This window comes from Mauremys mutica, chromosome 4 (genome assembly GCF_020497125.1).
Source record: "Mauremys mutica isolate MM-2020 ecotype Southern chromosome 4, ASM2049712v1, whole genome shotgun sequence".
Lineage (NCBI taxonomy): Eukaryota > Metazoa > Chordata > Testudines > Geoemydidae > Mauremys > Mauremys mutica.
Window position 1 is genome coordinate 120054574 of NC_059075.1, and position 18805 is coordinate 120073378.

General features: G+C 57.2%; 3 protein-coding genes across 6 annotated transcripts in view; 1 reads left to right on the top strand and 2 right to left on the bottom strand.

Annotated features, from left to right (window-relative positions):
• Positions 1-15416, bottom strand: PPP1R32 (protein phosphatase 1 regulatory subunit 32). Of its 3 annotated transcripts, XM_045012803.1 has the most exons (14): positions 15280-15416; positions 11721-11870; positions 10733-10850; positions 10124-10277; positions 8279-8407; positions 7856-7919; positions 6226-6329; positions 5588-5647; positions 5099-5185; positions 4326-4457; positions 4142-4236; positions 3242-3406; positions 3059-3146; positions 4-2300 (listed from the first exon to the last, which is right to left on the bottom strand). In XM_045012803.1, exons 2-13 carry the CDS (start codon positions 11824-11826, stop codon positions 3059-3061), a joined length of 1302 nt encoding a protein of 433 aa, XP_044868738.1. In that variant the 5' UTR covers positions 11827-11870; positions 15280-15416; the 3' UTR covers positions 4-2300. The 3 variants fall into 3 exon arrangements, with proteins under 3 accessions (XP_044868737.1, XP_044868738.1, XP_044868735.1); XM_045012800.1 differs by lacking the exon at positions 15280-15416 and having other exon boundaries at positions 5-2300; positions 11721-11976; XM_045012802.1 differs by lacking the exons at positions 8279-8407; positions 15280-15416 and having other exon boundaries at positions 1-2300; positions 11721-11977.
• CPSF7 (cleavage and polyadenylation specific factor 7) overlaps positions 15033-18805 on the top strand; it is a 26975-nt gene continuing 23202 nt past the window's right edge. For both annotated transcript variants that reach the window (XM_045012795.1, XM_045012796.1), the window contains exon 1: positions 15033-15515. In XM_045012795.1, the coding sequence (XP_044868730.1) occupies positions 15048-15515 (468 nt within the window). In that variant the 5' untranslated portion in view covers positions 15033-15047. The remainder of the gene's footprint in view (positions 15516-18805) is intronic.
• Positions 17864-18805, bottom strand: part of SDHAF2 (succinate dehydrogenase complex assembly factor 2) — a 2925-nt gene continuing 1983 nt past the window's right edge. The window contains exon 4 of the mRNA XM_045012804.1: positions 17864-18312. Coding sequence (XP_044868739.1) covers positions 18182-18312 — 131 coding nt within the window. The 3' untranslated portion in view covers positions 17864-18181. The remainder of the gene's footprint in view (positions 18313-18805) is intronic.

Below are 18805 nucleotides of genomic sequence, written 5' to 3' on the forward strand. Positions count from 1 at the left end.
TTCCCCTCTGCAGAGTGTGGCGGGGAATCAGGTGTCAGCAGGCTCAGGTGTGCTGGAAAACAGAGCTGCAGCCTGGTAGTGTTACCTGCAACATGAGGCCAGCTTGTTTGGTATCACTGATTGCGCTCGTTGTTGTCAAAGTCAGAGGCCCCACACCAGCTCATGGAACATGCACTAGGAAATGAAACTACCCTCCAGAGAGAAACATGAGAGCTGGAAAGAGGGAGATATCATGTTTTGGGGTGGAAACTGAGACCAAGGGCAGGAGTGCAGAGGGTGTGCATTGCAGCCCCAGGAGCCAAAAGGTCAATACTACACCAAGCAGGGAAAAAGGCCTACATCTTGTATCACCCCATGCAGGGAGATCCCACTCTGCGTGTGTGCATCATGCCAAGCTGGGAGCCTCAAGACCCTATTGTATATGCAGGCATCACACCATGCTGGGAGTGTGGAGACCCTACCTGTGTGTGTGCAAGCATAGCACCATGCTGGGAATCGAGACCCCCACTGTGAATCTATATAACATTACACCATGCTGGGAGGCTGGAAACCCTACTCTGTCTTTGTGTGTATCACACCATGTTGGAACTGTGGAGCTCTGACTGTGTGGGCACATGTACACCGCACCATGTTGGGAATGTGGAGACCCTATGGTATGTGAGTGCATCACATGATGCAGGGAATGTGGTGCGAGTATATATATATCACAGCATGCTGGGTGTCTGTAAGCTCTGCTTTGTGTGTGTACCATCACACCATGCTGGGAGTGTGGAGACTACTCTGTGTGTGTGTGTGTGTGCACTACACCGTACAGTAGGTTATGGGGCACGGGAAAAGATCCTATTACCTGTACATCACCCCATGCGGTGTCGGTGAATATGAGACATGCTGAGAGTGTGGGAATCGAGCTGCCAGCTGTTTGAGATGGGGAGGGGAGCAGTGGGAAGACAGTCATTAAATGCGTGTGTAGATGCACAGTGTGACAGGACCAGGAGGAAACGCAGTGGTGTGTCAGACTGTCTATTAACAGTTACCAGCTGAAGAGACAATTCCAGCCCATCGCTCTGCTATTACCCGTCTCCCATCTGGGTACCGCCACAGTGCCGCTGGGCCAAACGCTGCTCCTTTCAGGGCACAAGGGAAAGCTCGCCAGTCGGTTCCTAACACACGTGCATGAGCGGGATGGCATTACCGCCATGCTGGGGCAACTGAGCCAGGCAGCATCACCACACAGCTGCCTCCACCATCACAAGCAGCACTGCGATTGAGCTGGGAAAGAGAAACAGCCAGGCAGAGGGGGATCCTGCCAGGCAACCCAGAGTTACTCAGCTGGAGTCAGTGCAGGGCCCTGGATTTAAGTCTGGAGAGCAGCCGTTGAGTGAAGACTCTGCCGAGCAGGCAGGGGGTGATTATAGTGTGACCTAGCCTTACTGGATCCGAATGTGCCTCTGCAGGGCAGGTTCCGTCCCCTGTCTCCAGAGCTCAGCAGCCTCTGCTGGGTCTTGGGTGGCCTTAGCAACAGGGCTACATTTGAAGAACAAATCACCAGCTCCTCCACTGCTGTAAATGAGCCTTGTTCCATTGATGGCGATGATTTAATGGCCAAATCAAGGCAACCCTAGTGCCAGTGAAAGCTACAAGTCCCCCAGACCCCGCGAGAACAGCTCTAGGCCCCCTGATAACAGCCCCAGGGCCCTGCAGGGACGGTGCCAGGCCCTGCAGAGACCCTGTGGTGAGCTGGGGTAGCCCAGGTGGCTGCAGCATATGTCTAGCGGTTAACTCCATTCACGGCTTCACACACAGGGCCCAGCTTCCCGTCTTGAGTCAAAGGGCTTGATCCTGCGTGGTGCCAGGCACCCTCCTCTCCCACTGCTCAGCACCGTGAGGGATGGGGCCCAAATGCCAGGAGAATGGAACTGCCGACTCTCATGGCAGCACATGGGTGCCACCATGCGTGGGGTGAGAGCTGGGGTCAGCTCTCACAGCAGAGGGCTCCCCTGTGAGAACAGCAGGGGATGGGAGTGGAAGGGCGTGCTGGTGTCCCTGGGGAAGAGGAGAAGGAGAAGTTTATGGGGGCCATGGGGAAGAGGAGGAGAGGTCTATGAGATCTAAGGAGAAGGGGGCTGGCAGCTAGGCCACTGAGAACCAATGAGCCTTCACTGGGTGATGATTTCTCTTTATATCCTTGGAAAAGTAAAGTCTTTGGGAGATGCTGAAGCCTCTGCCTTGCTTGGGGAGACCAGCCCTGGAGTCCCTGCCTCGCCAGAGGAGACCAGCTCCTGCGGGGTGGAGGCACAGATCTGCAAGAAAGCAAAGAAGAGGCAAAGCGGTCCTTGAAATCTGGCAAAGTCGGGGGAGGGACCCCAAGAGGGGAATGGAGAATGTGGAGTGGCCCTGGGGAACCCATACCACCTCCCCAAAGGCTGGGGAAAGGACAGGGATGAGGATTGGCAGCCTAGCCCACAGCAGTCGTGCTCCCCACTCTTCATAAGGGCCTGGGACTCCCTTCCCAGCGTCCCCTGAAGGGAAATGCCATGAGCTGTGCCCTGGAAGGAGCAGAAAGCCTGATCCAGGCCCAGCAGATCCTGACACCTGGCCTCATCAGCTCCAGCACCAGGCAGGAGCAGCTCTAGGGATTTTGCTGCCCCAAGCACAGCAGGCAGGCTGCCTCCGGCGGTTTGCCTGAGGAGGGTCCGCTGGTCCCGCGGCTTCGGAGGTCCTCCAAAGCCGCGAGACCAGCGGACGCTCCACAGGGACGCCTGCGGGAGGTCCACCGAAGCCGCGGGACCAGCGGACCCTCCGCAGGCAAGCCGTGGAAGGAGCCTGCCTGCCGCCCTCGCGGCGCCGGCAGAGCGCCCCCCGTGGCTTGCCGCCCCAAGCATGCGCTTGGCGTGCTGGGGCCTGGAGCCGCCCCGGCACCAGGACTGAGTGCTCACAGCTGACTGGCCAGGTCTCTGATGGGTGCGTGCCCTGGTGCTCCACTGCATAGCTGGGGGGCAGCGCAATCCCAGCCCCGCTGCCCTGGGAGGTGCCCAGCAAGCCCACGCAGCCCCCTTACCTACTCAGGTACGGCGGTTTGGTAGAGAGCAGAGAAGCGGTTGTCATGAGGAGTGTCGCGATAGAATGGGTCCACCGTTGTGATCGTCCTGGGAGCAGAGGGGGAGAGCGTCACAGAGGGAAGAGGAGTGGCAGGAGGGTGTCAGGGGCAGGGTGGAGGGCAGTGGGAGCCGGCCAGCCTCACCTGCCGACATGGGGGTGGACCAGTCTCAGAGTCTCCGTGGCATTGGGGTTGCTGCCCAGTCCAGTGACGTGGTTGTTAGTGGCGAAGCCGCCCGGCTCTTGGGGCTGGATTCCTCCACGGGTCCATCCTTCACGGTCCACGCCCTTGAGGGTGTTGTCATAAAACCTGCCAGAGGGGAGGAAACAGAGTTAAAGAGCGCTGCGTCCTGCTGGGTCTGTCAGCTGCCCAGCCCCCTCCCCACAGGCCGGGCGACCCCCTTCGCTTCCCTCCCACACACACACCTAGTCAGGCCACTCCCACTCAGACCAAGAGACAGACAGGGCATGCACATGGAGAGAGGGGAGAGCGCTGGGAGAGGCAGGGTAGAGCTCCCCCTGGGGCAGGACGGGCTGGAGGAGGCAGGGTAGAGCTGCCCCCGGGGCAGGACGGGCTGGGGGAGGCAGGGTAGAGCTGCCCCCGGGGCAGGACGGGCTGGGGGAGGCAGGGTAGAGCTCCCCCCGGGGCAGGACGGGCTGGGGGAGGCAGGGTAGAGCTCCCCCCGGGGCAGGACGGGCTGGGGGAGGCAGGGTAGAGCTCCCCCCGGGGCAGGACGGGCTGGGGGAGGCAGGGTAGAGCTCCCCCTGGGGCAGGACGGGCTGGGGGAGGCAGGGTAGAGCTCCCCCCGGGGCAGGACGGGCTGGAGGAGGCAGGGTAGAGCTCCCCCCGGGGCAGGACGGGCTGGAGGAGGCAGGGTAGAGCTCCCCCCGGGGCAGGACGGGCTGGGGGAGGCAGGGTAGAGCTCCCCCCCCGGGGCAGGACGGGCTGGGGGAGTCAGGTAGAGCTCCCCCAGAGGCAGGCTGGGCTGTGGGGAGGCAGGTAGAGCTCCCCCAGGGGCAGGAGGTGGCAGTATTTCAGACTCACTTGGAGTTGTAGCTGCTCAGGTACTTGTTGGGCAAGTCTGGGTCGTAGGGGGGCGTCACATATTTCTTGTTGTTGATGCTGAATCCGGAGAGTTCCTAGAGGGGGGACACAGGGCTAAGCTGGCCTAGGCCCGAGGGGACCCGCGGGATGCTGGGCAGGCAGCACAGGCCATGCTGACACTCACCTTGTTCCCCACGTACTCCCGGCCCAGCAGGGTGGTCTGGGTCTGCAGGGGCCTCTGCAGCCCTCGGAACTGAGTGTGGCTCAGGGGCCCTGACCCCTCGACCCCAGGCTGGGGTGCTGCATGTGGCGGGCCCTGGGGGGCGGGAGGAGACCAGGTGAATGGAGGCGCAGTCACAGACGGGGAGGGAGGAGACAGCACACAGACAGGTTACAGGCAGAGAGGAGGATACAGGCATGCAGGGAGGACTGAAGGCAGAATGGGGGGTGCCAGTGGAATGGAGGGGGCAGGCAGGGAGGCGGGGGCAGATTGGAGGTGGGATGGAGGGAGCACAAGTTGGGGGGTGCCAGGGGAATGGAGGGGGCAGGCAGGCAGGCGAGGGCAGATTGGATGCGGGATGGGGGGGTGCAGGCAGGATGGGGGGTGCCAGTGGAATGAAGGGAGCAGGCAGGCAGGCGGGGGCAGATTGGAGGCAGGATGGGGGTGCAAGCAGGATGGGAGGTGCCAGTGGATTGGAGGGCGCAGGCAGGGGCAGATTGGAGGCAGGATGGGGGGGTGCAGGCAGGATGGGAGGTGCCAGTGGAATGGAGGGCGCAGGCAGGCAGGTGGGGGCAGATTGGAGGCGGGATGGGGGGTGCAGGAAGGATGGTGGGTGCCAGTGGAATGGAGGGGGCAGGCAGGCAGGGGCAGATTGGAAGCAGGATGGGGGGTGCAGGCAGGATGCCAGTAGATTGGAGGGGGCAGGCAGGATGGGGGGGGGCAGGCAGGTCGCTCACCATGGCACTGAGGCCGTTGTCTTTGTCCCGGCTGAATCCCGTCTCTCGCTCAGAGCCCTTCGACAGCACGGGCAGGAACTCATCGCCCTGACAGGAGTTGGGACAAAGTGATGCAGCCAGGGGCAAAGTGTCACCTCCCCCATCCCAAGGACTTTGCAGCCACCCAGCTCGCCTGCATGGGGGAGCAGGGCAGAGGGTGTCACAGCCCGGCCTCTGCGGGTTCTCAGGCCCTGATTGAACTGGAAGCCCCCCAAGCACTGGGGCTTGGCCACCTATTACAGGATCCTGGGAGAGGACACCCCAAATGGCTTCCCTGGCATGGAGCTATAGCCCAGGAAAGACCCTAACTCTGCCCTCTCCACTTAGTCTCTGGGTGACTCCCCCACTCTGCCCATCCTGCCCCCCATCTCTGGGTGACCCTCCCACCCCTCCCATCCTTTGCCATCCTCCCTCTGCTCCTCCTTCTCCCCCGCTCCCGGCCCCTCTTACATGGGGGCAAGCGCTGGGCAGGAAGTCTGTCTTGGTGATGCTGATGCCAGGCTGGCTCCTCTGCAAGGGAAACACTTGGCAGTGAGGCCCCTTCCCAACGCAGGATGGGCCCAGGATTCCCCAGACAGGCTGGGCCAGGCCTGGCCAGCTCCTCCCCTTGGGATCTAAGGGGGATCCCTTGAGACCTTACTAAGGAATCTGCCGGGGTATGGAGCTGGCCCATGACATGGAGGCCCCAGGCTGGTAGGGCTGATGCCAGGCTGGAGGCGACCTCTCCTCTCTTCCCCCATGTAGCTGAGCTGTGTGTGCGTGTGAGGGGGGGGATGGTGTTTGGGATGCTGGGCCCCAAACAGCTTTGGCATGTGTTCCAGGGAAGCCCTGACGGGGCACAGGAGCCTTCAGCCTCACCCCAGCTGCCGCTCAGAGACGGTTCCGAACAAAAGGGGCAGGGGGAAGAGAAACCCACTGGAGTGGCTGGGAAACCAGGGGAGTGGGGGGGGGGTGGCAAGCTGCACAGGCTCCTGGGTAAGTGTGAGCATGCACAGCTGGGTCACCCCAGGTCCAAAGGCGGTGCTGTGCTCCACTCAGTCCAGCACAGAGATGACCACCGGGGAAGTGCGCCAGGGCCCAGCACCTACTGGCTCTCCCAGAGGAGGTGGCAGGATTGCAATGGGGTTCTGCTGGGTGCCCTCAGTGAATCCCGTCTCCTCCTTGGCTCCTATCGTCTTCCTCTGTAAGAAATCTGGAACGGGAGACGAGGCGGGGGAGTACACGGTCACCCACATTCCCAGAGGGAGTCTAACAAAGCTGGGCAACAACCAACATATCTAAGCCCCTGAAGTCACGTAACGCTGCACCTTGGGGTTTGAGCCTCCGACCTCTGTCTCTAAAATCTCCAGCCAGAGCAGAAAGATCAGCTCTGTTAATGAAGGCGGGAGCTGGCTCACCAACCTCCATTTGGTCTAGCCACTAGAGGGAGACAGGGCTTCCCATAGGGCAAGCCCGGCTTGCATCTGCATTAGCCTCACACTTAACTGGGTTGCCGGTTGAATGAAAAATGTGGCGCACATGGGAGCTGAGAGCACCAGAGAGGAAATGATCGCCGGACAAACCAATGGATTCAGATAAGCTGGGCCGTGACGACGGTGGGACCAGGCCACACAGGAGGGGGAGGAAAGATCCGGAGAAACAGCAAGTGAGCCTGGGCTCTGGCTGTGGTGTAGTGGTGCAGGTGGATAGGGGGCTGAGCGTGGAACCCTGGCTCTGACGCTGCCGGCCTGAAGGGTGACCTCAGCATAGGTGGCTGCGTGGAGGCGAGCGCGATCGTAAGGACAAAGAACCACGCGAATGACAGGGGTGAAGTTGTGCAGCTGGCATGGTCTGTGCAGGAGACAGGAACTGGGAACCCCAGAATGGCTCATGCCCAGAGGGACAATTCAGAGAGCTCCCCATGCTCCTCCGGCCCTGGGAACCCCACACCCCTTACCATTCCCAGACGGTTCTAGCCAGTAGAAAGCATAGTTCACCTAGGGTTCCCTTCGTGTTAGGGGTTCCAGTAACTCCCCCTCCCTACTTCCCCAGGGTCAGACAGCTCATCAGCAGGGAAACCCCATCCCTTAAGGCTAGAGGGACAGGGGGTTGTGCTCCCAGGCAGGGGACGGAGAGGGGCTGCTGGATGAGAATAGCAAGTCATCTTGTACATAGCACTTTCCATCCAACAGACCGTAAAGGGGTTTCCACTAAGACATGGGACCACTTCCCCACCACTGCAATGCAGCCACCTCTGGGCTGGAACATGCTTACCAGCTCACAGCGACATGACACAACGACGTAGGATAGGCAGGGGAAACAAAGAGCGTGGCCAATTGAAACTGCCAGGGGAATTTAGGGAGGCAGAAGGTAAGTGCCTGAACTGGAATTTGGCTGGGAAACGGGTTAAAAGTCCTGCTCTTAGCACAAGTCCCAGCGGACCTTTAATAACCACAAGCTGTTGGGACCTTGGCTTCCTGTCTCAGCCAAGAGACAGCATCCTCCAGCAGCGCAATGCCCCTTGGCCCCAGGCTGGGGCACGGCTCATTACAGAGTACCCGGTGTGCCTTTCCAAGCCCTGGCTAGGCCCAGTGCTGCTTAGACAGGGGGGATGGCTGAGAATTGGAAGGTGGCATGGGTACAGATGTAGCTCCTATGAATGGGCCTATGGCAGAGGCCTGGTTGGCTGCCCCAGGACGTGGCTCAGGAGGGTGCGAGGGGCTCAAGGAAGGACCGTACCTGGCTGGCCGGGAAAGTCGAAGCGGAACTTGGAGTTATACTCTGTGGACATGTACAGAGGGCCCTGCAAGGAGCAGGAGAGAGCGAGTGAACCGGGGGGGGGAAATCAGCCTTGCACCCAGCCTGCTAGTAGGCCCCTACCCACCTCCCAGCCTAGTACCCATCCTGCCAGAAGACCCCCACCCAGGGCTCTCACACACCCTGGCAGAAGACCCTCACCCACCTCCCCTGCCTGCCCTGGCAGGAGCCCTCTGGTCTGGTGCCAGGGTATCTCCCCTTCACTCCAGCACGCAGGCACACCAGGGCTGCCCCCTTGCTTTGCTGCAATGCCCAAGACAAGTGTTGGGTGGCTCCCAATTCCATCTCCTTTGCTCTGGTGCCAGCAGCGGGTCAAGGCCCAGGGAGAGCCGGTGCTGCACTCACGTGTCTGGCGTTCTCCCCCTCGACAGAGCCTTTCCCCTGTGGCTTGTGCAGGACAGGGAGTTGTCTGGGCTCCAGCCCTGTGATGGCTCGCGGCCCCTGGTCCCGTGTATCGAAGTGGACTTTCTTAACCTGCCGAGTGAGCCCCTCTGGTGAGTTCCATGGCAGCAAAGCACCAGGTCCCCACTCAGCAAGGATGGGCAAGGCTGCACAGGGTGCTGCTGAGCCTCTATATCCCCACAGGGGGGTGATCGGAGCCAAGGAACGGCTTGTATCGGGGTCGGCAACCTTTCAGAAGTGATGTGCCGAGTCTTCATTTATTCACTCCAATTTAAGGTTTCGCGTGCCAGTAATACATTTTAATGTTTTTAGAAGGTCTCTTTCTATAAGTCTATAATACAGAACTAAACTATTGTTGTATGTAAAGTAAATAAGGCTTTTAAAATGTTTAAGAAGCTTCATTTAAAATTAAATTAAAATGCAGAACCTCCCAGAGCGGTGGCCAGGGCCTGGGCAGTGTGAGTGCCATTGAAAATCAGCTCGCGTTCTGCCTTCGGCACCCGTGCCATAGGTTGCCTACCCCTGGCTTATCTGGACCTTTGCTGGAGGATGTGATGGGGAGTGTTCAAGGAGGGGAGGAACATCGCAAGTGCGCAGACCCCTGTACGTGTGTTAAATCAGCACCCTCAGATGCTGACTGTCTCTGGATGCCCCCAGCTGCAGTGCAAGCCCCAACGCTGCTCCCCCCTCTAAAGGGGAGAGGGCAGGGCAGACTTCATGCCCATTCAGTCCTTGCCCTATCTGCTGAAGCTGCCAACCCACCCCACCTGTGCGGGCGCTGCATGTAGCAGGGGCACCTGTCCAATCCAGACTGAGACCTCCCCGCAAACTCATTTCACATAGGTAACCCCCCACCTCTCAGGTCACATCATGCCAATGGGACCCGCTCCCTGACGGAGCCTGCGCTCAGGAGACAGACTGCAGCACTTTCAAGGCCTGTGGATGCTCATTAACACTGTCAGGTATTTATATTCCCATCTGAACAGAACCAAAGTGTGCTATTGTTTATTATTTGTGTTGTAGTAGCATGTAGGAGCTGCAGTCACTGACCAGGCCCTGTGTCTACACTGCATTGTAAACCCGGGTCTGTGGGACCCAGGCTTGTGGACTCTGTGTTTCCAAGCCTGCACTGGAGTGTCCACATGGCATTGTAAACCTGGGCTTACAGTCACTGGACCAGGGTCTCATAGCTGTGCTAATGTGTCCATACTACACTATGCAGACCTCCTGACTCGGGTCTGTGGCTTAAGTTGAGTCCACACTGCAAAATGCCAGGGCTTGGCCCCAAGTCAAAGTCTAGCAGGGTCCTATGACCTGGCTCTTGGGTGCTTGCTGACCTGAGTCAGACCAATGTGTGTGTGGATGGAAGGGGGAATTGGGCTCAAACCTGAGTCAGAACCTGGGCTTTGTGTGCAGTGTAGACATACCCAAAGGTGCTAGGTGCTGTACAGACACAAAACCAGGATGAGCTCTGTCCCAAAGACCTGATGATCTAAGACAAGAGACAACAGATGGATACAACCAAAGCTAATTTTGTAAGTTCCATTTTCCTTGTTGCATGTAGTTAATAAAGTAAAAGAGTTGCATTGTTTATAATTATTAAAGGGTTAAGGCCCTCTCTGTCCCCAGCCCCACAATCTAGCACTAGCTCTGGGATGGAACGTACCATCTACACAATCCTCTAGTCACAATGTCACCAGGCTGCATTGCCAATGGCAAACCCATATTGGACAGGGTCGTGATCCATGAGCTGGCCAGGCACAGAGCCAGGGCTTACTGGACACTTACGGCTTTGGTGGTGGGGAAGGAAATGGGCTTGTCTCGAACAAACCCGCTCCCCGGCTGGTAGACGCTCCAGGGCAGGGGGTACTTGCCATCTGGAAGCTGGAGGGGCCGGAAGTGCTTGGTGGTCACTGTGTCATAGTTATCTTGAAGGAGCTGTCTAGAGCGGGAGGAAGAGAACAAGTGTGGGATAATGATAGCTAGGTCTTCTGTAGATCTCACAGTGCTCAGGAGATCAGGGTCATTACAGATGGGGAAACGGAGGCACAGGCGGGGGAAGTGACTTGCCCAAGGTGGCAAAGCAGGCCAGTGACAGAGCTGGGAAGAAAACCCAGATCTCCCGAGGCCCAGGCAAGTTGCTCCATCTGCTAGGCCACACTGCAGGACAGTCCCTTCCCTGAACGTGATCCCAGCTCTGCACTGATACACCCACCTCCCCAAGGGGTGAGAGGGGAGCAGTGAGGGAGACGTACCAACCTGGGGTACACTCCTAGGGCTGTCCTGTTGGGATAACACCCAGGGTGGGAGAGGTGTCTATAGTCCATGGGACGGTCCCCACCCTGCACACAATCCCAGTTGTACCCAGCCCTTCTCATCTCCTCAAGTACAGCCTACCCCACAGCTGGATTATCCACTTGATCCAGGCTGGCCTTGTAAGAGACGACAGGACGGTAATTGGACTTGTACCCAGCTCCTGAGTGGTAGCCAACGCGAGGATGGAATCTCTCCTGCCCTGCCAAAGAGAACAGGGGAATCGCAGCTATCAGCCACACAGGCAATGGGGGGGGCCCGTGGCGAGAGAGACACTTGCTCAGGTTGGGAGACTCCTCCTGAGCCCTTAATGCTGTTAGAGCTTTTGAAAGGACTTGCTCTTCCAGGACAATCCCCAAACTCCAAATTGCAATGGCACCTCGGCAGTTGGCATCACCAGGGATTAAACTTGGGAGCCTGAGCTGAAGCAGCAGGTCCGTTAGACTGGCACCAGGGCAGGACTCATACATGGCTATACAGGCTCTGGCCACTAGAGGGGACCAGAGAGCACAGATAGGCAGTTCAAGACTATGTGACTGCGGACAGGGCCAGGGCCAAGCATGGTGGGGAGCTGTGAGGGGGATTCAGTCCTTAGTGGGTTAGCGCTGGGGACACAGGGGCCTTGCTAGGGAAGCTGCCCAGGGTCTTGGCCCTACTGGGATACTGAGGCTGGGGTCAGGCCAGCAGTGCACTGTGGGTAAGTGGTGCACGGTGGAAGGGAAGTGCTGCTGGCTGGCTCCTTGAGCCCAGCGGGTCAGTGATGGCCAGCACACAGGGATGCAGGGAACGTCATTCACATGGCCTGCTGGGGCACCAGCTCCAGGGCTGGCATGGACTTCACCATCCCCTCCCCTAATCCTTCACAACCACAGAGCCAGGAGCGCCGGCAGCCTTTTTGGCGCCCTAGGCGGCGGAAGGTTCCGCCCCCAAAATACTGCCGACAACCGTGGCGGCCGAACATCCAGCCGCCGCGGTCGCCACCCCCCAAATCTCAGTGCCCTAGGCAACCACCTAGGTCGCCTAATGGGTTGCGCCGGCCCTGCACACAGCACACTTCCTGCGGGGCCCTTACCGTAAGCCGTGCCGTAGCTGGTGGCGTAGAACTTCAGAGGGTCCACGCTCCCACCAGTGCTGGTCCTCACATAGGGTGAGACACCGCCCAGAGGGAGGCGCCCCATGGTGGAGGGAGGGCTGGATCTTCGGGGGCCAGGCTGCCCAGCGGCTATAGAGACAGAGGACGTGGTACAGCTGAGCATGGGGACAAGAAGACCACCACCTACCCTGCCCGGCTCAGCTGCTCCTCCGGTGTCTCCCTGGCAACGGAGTGTGAGGTCATACCTGTGGCACTGTGATGTCAGAGCAGGGGCAAGGACAAAGCCCAGCTCTGAGCCCATTGCCCTTCTGGGGCAGCAAGCCAGCGGACCCCAGAGTCAGGGCAGGGAAGGACCGCAGAGACCTGGATCTCCTGGGGACAGGGGAAGGGCCCAGAGCCCTGAGTCCCAGCATCACAGTTCTGACTCCAAGGAGGGAGAGCTCGGTGGTTTGAGCATTGGCCTGTTAAACCCCGGGTTGTGAGTTCAATCCTTGAGGGGGCTATTTAGGGATCTGGGGCAAAAATCTGTCTGGGGACTGGTCCTGCTTTGAGCAGGGGGTGGGACTAGATGACCTCCTGAGGTCCCTTCCAACCCTCATAGTCTATGATCCTGCCAGGGCCTGGAGGTGACAGGGAACTGTGCTGAGCCCAGGGCTATGGGACACTTTCTGGGAGAGCCCAGGGCCATGAGTCACTGTGTTACCCCCATCTCAGTTAGAGGAAGACTTTTGGTGGTAGCTGGGTGTCCTGACCCCACCAGCCCTTCAGCCACTCATGCACTCTCCCAGGGCTCTGCCAGCCCCTACTTGCCTTGAAGGGCAATACTTGGTACACCACAAACTCCTCAAAATCATCCCCCCATAGTGTCCAGCCCCTGACACTGAACCCTCACAGTAACTACTATGTTCACTACTCTCAAGGGAACAATACACCCACCAGCTTGTTTGAGTCAACCGAGTGTCTACTCCAGTATAACAACATAGCCCTGGCATCTCTTTACAGGGACAACCAATCCGAGTTTATTAACAAAGGTTAAGATTGAAGAGCTACCGAGCAAGGGTAATAAGAGCAGCCAGTTACACATAAAACCAAAGGTACGTGTGTGTCTTAGAGCCTCAACAACTTTTAACAGGTGAAAATCTCATCTGAGGCAACCTCCCAGCATCACTAGCCCAGGAGGCCAGAAGCCAACTTTCATTAATGGGAAAAGTGCTGATCTTTTTGCTGCCTGACTGAAGGTGTCCTTTTGCCTTTCCCTTATGCCCCCGCCCCCCAAGTTCATTGTCTTTGCAACTCTGACAAGACAGGCCTTGCAGTCTAGTCTCCAGTGTCTTCCCATCCTCCTGTGTATGTCATAGACAGATTTGGCTTAATTTACATGATACAGAGACATATCTTCTCTCCTGTCTGGCAGAAACCTGTGGGTCAGCTCTGCCTGGTTACAGACTTTAAGACACAGTGCCAGGATGTACACATCACTTTTAATTTATATGCTCAGTACGTACATTTCACAATGGTATTAGTGACCAGCATGATGCCAGATTTCATTTGATACCTTACACTATGCTATTTCTGGATAAATAGCCTGACAGCTAGGCATAGCGGGTTTGTCAGGCCTGTTAGACATTGCTGTTACAGGATAAGGGACCCTTTGACAGTTGGCACTGAGGGGTTCAGAGGGTCACCTACTAACAGTGTCACCCAGAGAGTTACCAGGAGATTTTGCTTTCCCTCCTCTCCTCCAAGGCTCCTTTTTCGGCTTCTCTTCCCCCTCCCTGAGCCCTTCTGCTCCAGCTCCCCAGCAGAGAACTTCCTGCACCTGTTGGTGGAGCTCCCCAAGTCTGGTTATCCACCCAATCGCCTCTGGGGCAGTTTTATCCAGTGTAGGCTGGGGATTAGCAAGAGGCTCTGTCTCTACAGAGAGGATGATCTGGCCCCAGACTGGAGTTTGCAGACAGTCCAGGAACTTACCGGAGAGGGTCGGGCCCAGCACAACTAGAGGCTCAGATGGCAGGAGCATATGTGCATCCCCCCCACCAATAAAGAAGTGGCACATGCTGAGCATCTTCTTGCTGTACTCTGCCCGAGGAGCTGTCCTTACGAACTCTAGAAGCCCCAGAGAAGGCCCCTCCAAACTACTTAATCATAGAATATCAGGGTTGGAAGGGACCTCAGGAGGTCATCTAATCCAACCCCCTGCTCAAAGCAGGACCAATCCCCAACTAAATCATCCCAGCCAGGGCTTTGTCAAGCCTGACCTTAAAAACCTCTAAGGAAGGAGATTCCACCACCTCCCTAGGGAACCCATTCCAGTGCTTCACCACCCTCCTAGTGAAAAAGTTTTTCCTAATATCCAACCTAAACCTCCCCCACTGCAGCTTGAGACCATTGCTCCTTGTTCTGTCATCTGGTACCACTGAGAACAGTCTAGATCCATCCTCTTTGGAACCCCCTTCATGGCACCTGGCCTTCCTGCTGCTGCCTGGGTAACTCAGGGGCTTGTACCCACCTCTGAGTTCCAAGGGTCAGCGCAGGAATAAGACGTGTTGGTACTTTTCCAGGCTCTGCCCACAACCCAAGCTCCACCCCTTCACTCATGACACAGGCAGGAGGCGCTACCCACACTAGGTTATGAAATTCCCCGTCATTATTCTTTGTATTACTGTAGTGTCTAGGAATTCCAGTAGGTTCTGTACAAACCGAACAAAAAGACCTGCCCCCAAAGAGCTGGCAATCATCTGATCCTCCCTCCTCTTTCTCATTTGCTTTGATCAACAGTGAAAGAACTGACAATGTTAACAGCCACCGCATTGTTCGGCTTCCGAGTTAACAGGTGCAGACGAATGGGGATATTGCCCCTTCTCAGAGCCATCATTCCAGGCTGTCTGCAGGCTGAGGCAGAGGCCCTTAGAGGGGCTGCATCACAAAGTGTTTTGTACAAAATCAGGGGGTGAGACTTCTTCCCTGTTCAGTGATCAGGCAGATCGCGGAGCAAGAGAGGCAGATCCCAGGGGAGAGCCCTGGGCCGATTTGGGCCCTGCCATGCCACTGAACCCAGCCCAGCTCCAGCACATGTTGCTGAGCCAGAAGCCCGTTCTTCCACCATCAGCTAAGTCCAATGGCCATAAACAGAGACACTGGCTGGCCCAACAGAAGGAATTCCGGGTCTTTCACCTCCCCTGGCTCCCATCTGACCCCAGGCTGCACGTAGGCAGACCTTGGTAGACAGCTGTTCAGATCCTTGAGGGAGGAGGTTTTGAGGGGGCGGGGGGCTTTGGGGATCTCAGTGAGCAGTATAAACCCATCATGGCTATTGCCACTGGCTGCCCCTCCTGTTGGCACGCTCAGCAGAGAGACCATGGAGCCAGCCGTCCCCCCTTAGCACTGAGGGTCAATCCCGCAGGGACAGGGCTGAGCCACACTTATTTGGGCTGGGGAGGGTGCTGGGAACAGAGGGACCACACAGGCAGCTTCCCCTGCTCACTCTGCCGCCTCCCAGCTCTGCCTACCCCACACCCTTCTCCCGCTCCCCCCTTACCTGCCCCAGGCAAGGCTCTGGCAAGGTCCTGGCAGGCGCTGGGCAGGGTTAGGAGCTCGCTGGAGGAATGTGCAGGCCTGTCCAGTCACAGCCAGTATCCTAGCAACCGGTGCATAGCAACCAAATGGAGAAACAGGACAGCTTCCAGCAGGAGGGAGCAGAGACCCAGGCTGCAGGGGGATCTCAAAGCACTTTACAAGCACTCACAAAGCAGGCCAACATCCCAGACGAGGACTGTAGGTATTTCCAGCCCTGCTGCCTGATTGCAGCACATCTGGCCTGGATGGGCCCTGAGCCACGCAGAGGGCACTACACAGGCACAGGTGCCCAGAGTACCCAAGCGCCTGCTGCACCCATGTCCCCACATTACTGTGAGGCAACAGAGGCAGGGAGAGCAGCCAGTGGGGCTGTGGCGACTGCATTAGGCAGACAGAAAGCAAGGGGCGAGGAGATGCCGCCACAAGGTGCTTGGCTGAGAGCAAGTGGTGGAGGGATTGGCCAGGCCATCGGGTAGCAAACCCAGGGGAGCCTTCACCTTGCTTAGCTCCCAGCCCTTCAGCATTCAGGAGGCAGTAACACCCCACAGCCATTCCTTGGTACTGCAGCTGAGGCTAATCTCCCTTGATCCTGGGACAGCTCCTGTTGAGTCTCAAAGACACTGAGCTAGGAATCTTTCCCAAGAGCTTCAAGGGAACAGAGCAGTTGCTATGTGTGTCCCTGCTCCCCTCTTTCCACTAGCCAGAGGTCCTGTCTTCTGCCCTGCAATGAAATGACAGGACCCATCACCTCCCTGTAGCAATGAGATACTTAAAAACCTACTGTCCCCCGCTATCCAGAGCCAGCCCCACCTCTTCCCTTCACAATCCCAGGGCTCTGAAAGCCAACCACCGGCCAGCACCTTCGGTCTCCTCATTGCAGAGGCTGCTTGCAGGAAAGGAAGATGAGAGAAGAGAAAAAGAAAGGAGGAATGAAGGCCTGGCCACTATAACTAAGGCGCTGCATAAATTGCAGGGTGTTTGTCACAGCTCAATGTTTGAATTTCACAGGACAGGCACAACCCCCAAGTCTCCCCTTTCCCTGCCCCAAACTGCTGCAATTTTTCCCATGGGGCGGTGGAAGCAGGCATCCTGGCTTCCACCTCCTGCCTGAAGCCACAGCTACTCATGGGGGTAGGCAACAGGTCAGTCCTATCCTGGGGAGCACGGTAGGATGGTGGGCCGGTGCAGCTGTTTCACCACATGGCACCAGCTGTCCAAGGCCATCTCGGTCTAGGCTGCAGCTGCTGCTCCCTGCCTGGCTGGTGGGGAGAGAGGGACGGCACCAATAACACATAGTGGTTAGGAGCCCTGGGCTGTCTCGACCTACAGCAGCCCCTGGCAGACCCAGGGGAAACCCTGCAAGAGCTGAGACTAGGATCTGCACTTGGCACACAACCAGGTGCATGAGGGGGCCCTGCCCTGGCAAAGAGTGGAGGTGAGTCTGGAATCCATCTTTCCACCCCGCTCCCCAGCACTGGGGTAGGGCCCCCTAACACACCATCTCACGCACCCAGTGGCAGATCCTGGGCTCAGCCCTTGCCATGTCTCCCCTAGGCCTGCTGCTGGGCCATGTCTCCTAACCGCAGCATTGTCAGCACTGCTCCCCTCTCCCTGCTGGCCAGGCAGGCAGCTCTAATGACAGCCTGAGCTGGATGGACAGTGTCATTTGGTGAAACCAGCCCAGCCTGCACCCCATTACTGTGAGTTGTTCCATCCCCACTGCAGTCTCCCCCCTTTATTGGAAAAATCACAATATTGGGCTAATTTCACAATTTCCATGCAGTCCCTGAAGCCATGATTTAACAGGGCCTTACCGATAACACCAGAGAGAGAGATGGCAGTCAGGCCAGGTGCATCCTGGGAGTGCAGTCCAAGGAGTAGATGAGAACAGGCTGGTCACATGGCATTGGCTCCTCCTCCTCTCCAGCTGATACATTGCGATAAATGAAGCTAAACTCATCAAAACGACTCCTAGCATCTTTCCCATGGCAGCAATTGCTGTAGGGACACAATCTGAACACCAGTGGGAGGGGAGCGGCCAAGAGAGAGACTCTCTAGAAGGGCAGCTCTTTGGGGCAGGAACTGCCCACCTGGTCTGCGTTTGCACAACCCCAGGCATAGCACAATGGGGGCCTGGTGCATGATTGCAACTCATAGGTGCTTCTGCAACAAAAAATAATTGCACAGGATTCACTCTTGGAAAAGGTTGGAGACTGCTCAGTTTAAGCAAACCGTTTTCAGCCTGCAGGGTTGGTTGGGCACATAATTAGTCATTAACCTCACAAGGGATTGAGCATTGCTGTTCCCTTCCTAGAGCAAGTGTATTTAAATAGGAGGCTGGAGAAGAGTGAGTGGTGAATACTCTTCCTGCTGGATGGGTCTATCTTTCTCCCCCACCCCGCCCCTCCCTTTACACTGAATTTACCCATTGGTGGGCCCTGGCCACAAGGATTTACAACAAATGGTTAATGGAGAGACTGTAGCCATCAGAGAGGCCCCCACGGTCAAACAAGAGGAATTACACAATGAATCAAAGCACACTGTCATAATGCTATCACCTTCTATTTCTCTCACACCAAGATGCTCTACAAGCTATATACATACAGTGCCACTGAAATGCAGCCACTTCTGAGGTGGACTGCTGCACCCGTACAACAGTGGGACAAATCCACGTAGAAATTCTCACGGTCAGGGATAGTGCTTGAAACTTTATTCAGTGGGGTTTGGAAACCCGGGTAGAAGCAACCACGGGGTGGAGGATTCCAGGAACCAGGACTGCAGCACTGCAGGCTGCCAAATAGGTATAGGCACCTCAGCCACTGCTGCTAGGGATGAGAAGAGGATCCCGGAGCAGACAGGGTGCCTCACTGTGAAGGCTCAAAGAGGTACTCCAGGTCCGGCTGCCGCAGCCTCTGCTCCTTGTTCTTGTTCTTGGTGAACTCTCTCAGCATCACCATGACATCATTCTCAAACACCTCCGGGGTGGGCTTTGCTTCTTCAGGGAGAAAGGACACAGGATGAGACACAGCATCCCCACCCCCATTTCTCAAAGTCACCAGCTTCTCATCTTTGTGCAGCCAATCAGGAGTCACACTGAACCCAGTCTCATATCCCTCTAAAGTTGTAATGCCTCTTTCAAGTCTGCTTCACTAAACACCATGGGAACTCAGGTCAGAGCAGCTAACCACTCCTCCTAGTGAGACCCATCTCAGATGGCAGCAAACAGCTCTAGGATACAGAGGGAGTAAAACCCTGCACCCATTCAATTAGTGCAGTACAGGGGAATTACTTCCTGCCCTCAGTTTATGATCATCCTGTGCCTTGAAGCATGAGGATTGGAAGCCCTGGACATTTTCTGAGCAAGAGTCACTGCAGTTGCTATTCTGATCCCCATATTGTATATTGCTGTGTGTGGAGCCCAGGTGAGCTGAGATACACTCAACATCCCAGAAAGCTTTCTGCTCCACCTCTTCATAGGAGACAGGGCC

Bases quoted from the DNA above. Each gene is read 5' to 3' on its own strand.
- PPP1R32 (XM_045012800.1), bottom strand. From the start codon at position 11,904: ATGCTCAGCTGTACCACGTCCTCTGTCTCTATAGCCGCTGGGCAGCCT. The intron at 6,330-7,855 runs GTACGGTCCTTC...CTCCCGTTCCAG, and splicing joins CGACTTTCCCGGCCAGCCAG to ATTTCTTACAGAGGAAGACG. The intron at 3,407-4,141 runs GTGAGTCTGAAA...CCCCTCTGGCAG, and splicing joins CTGAGCAGCTACAACTCCAA to GTTTTATGACAACACCCTCA.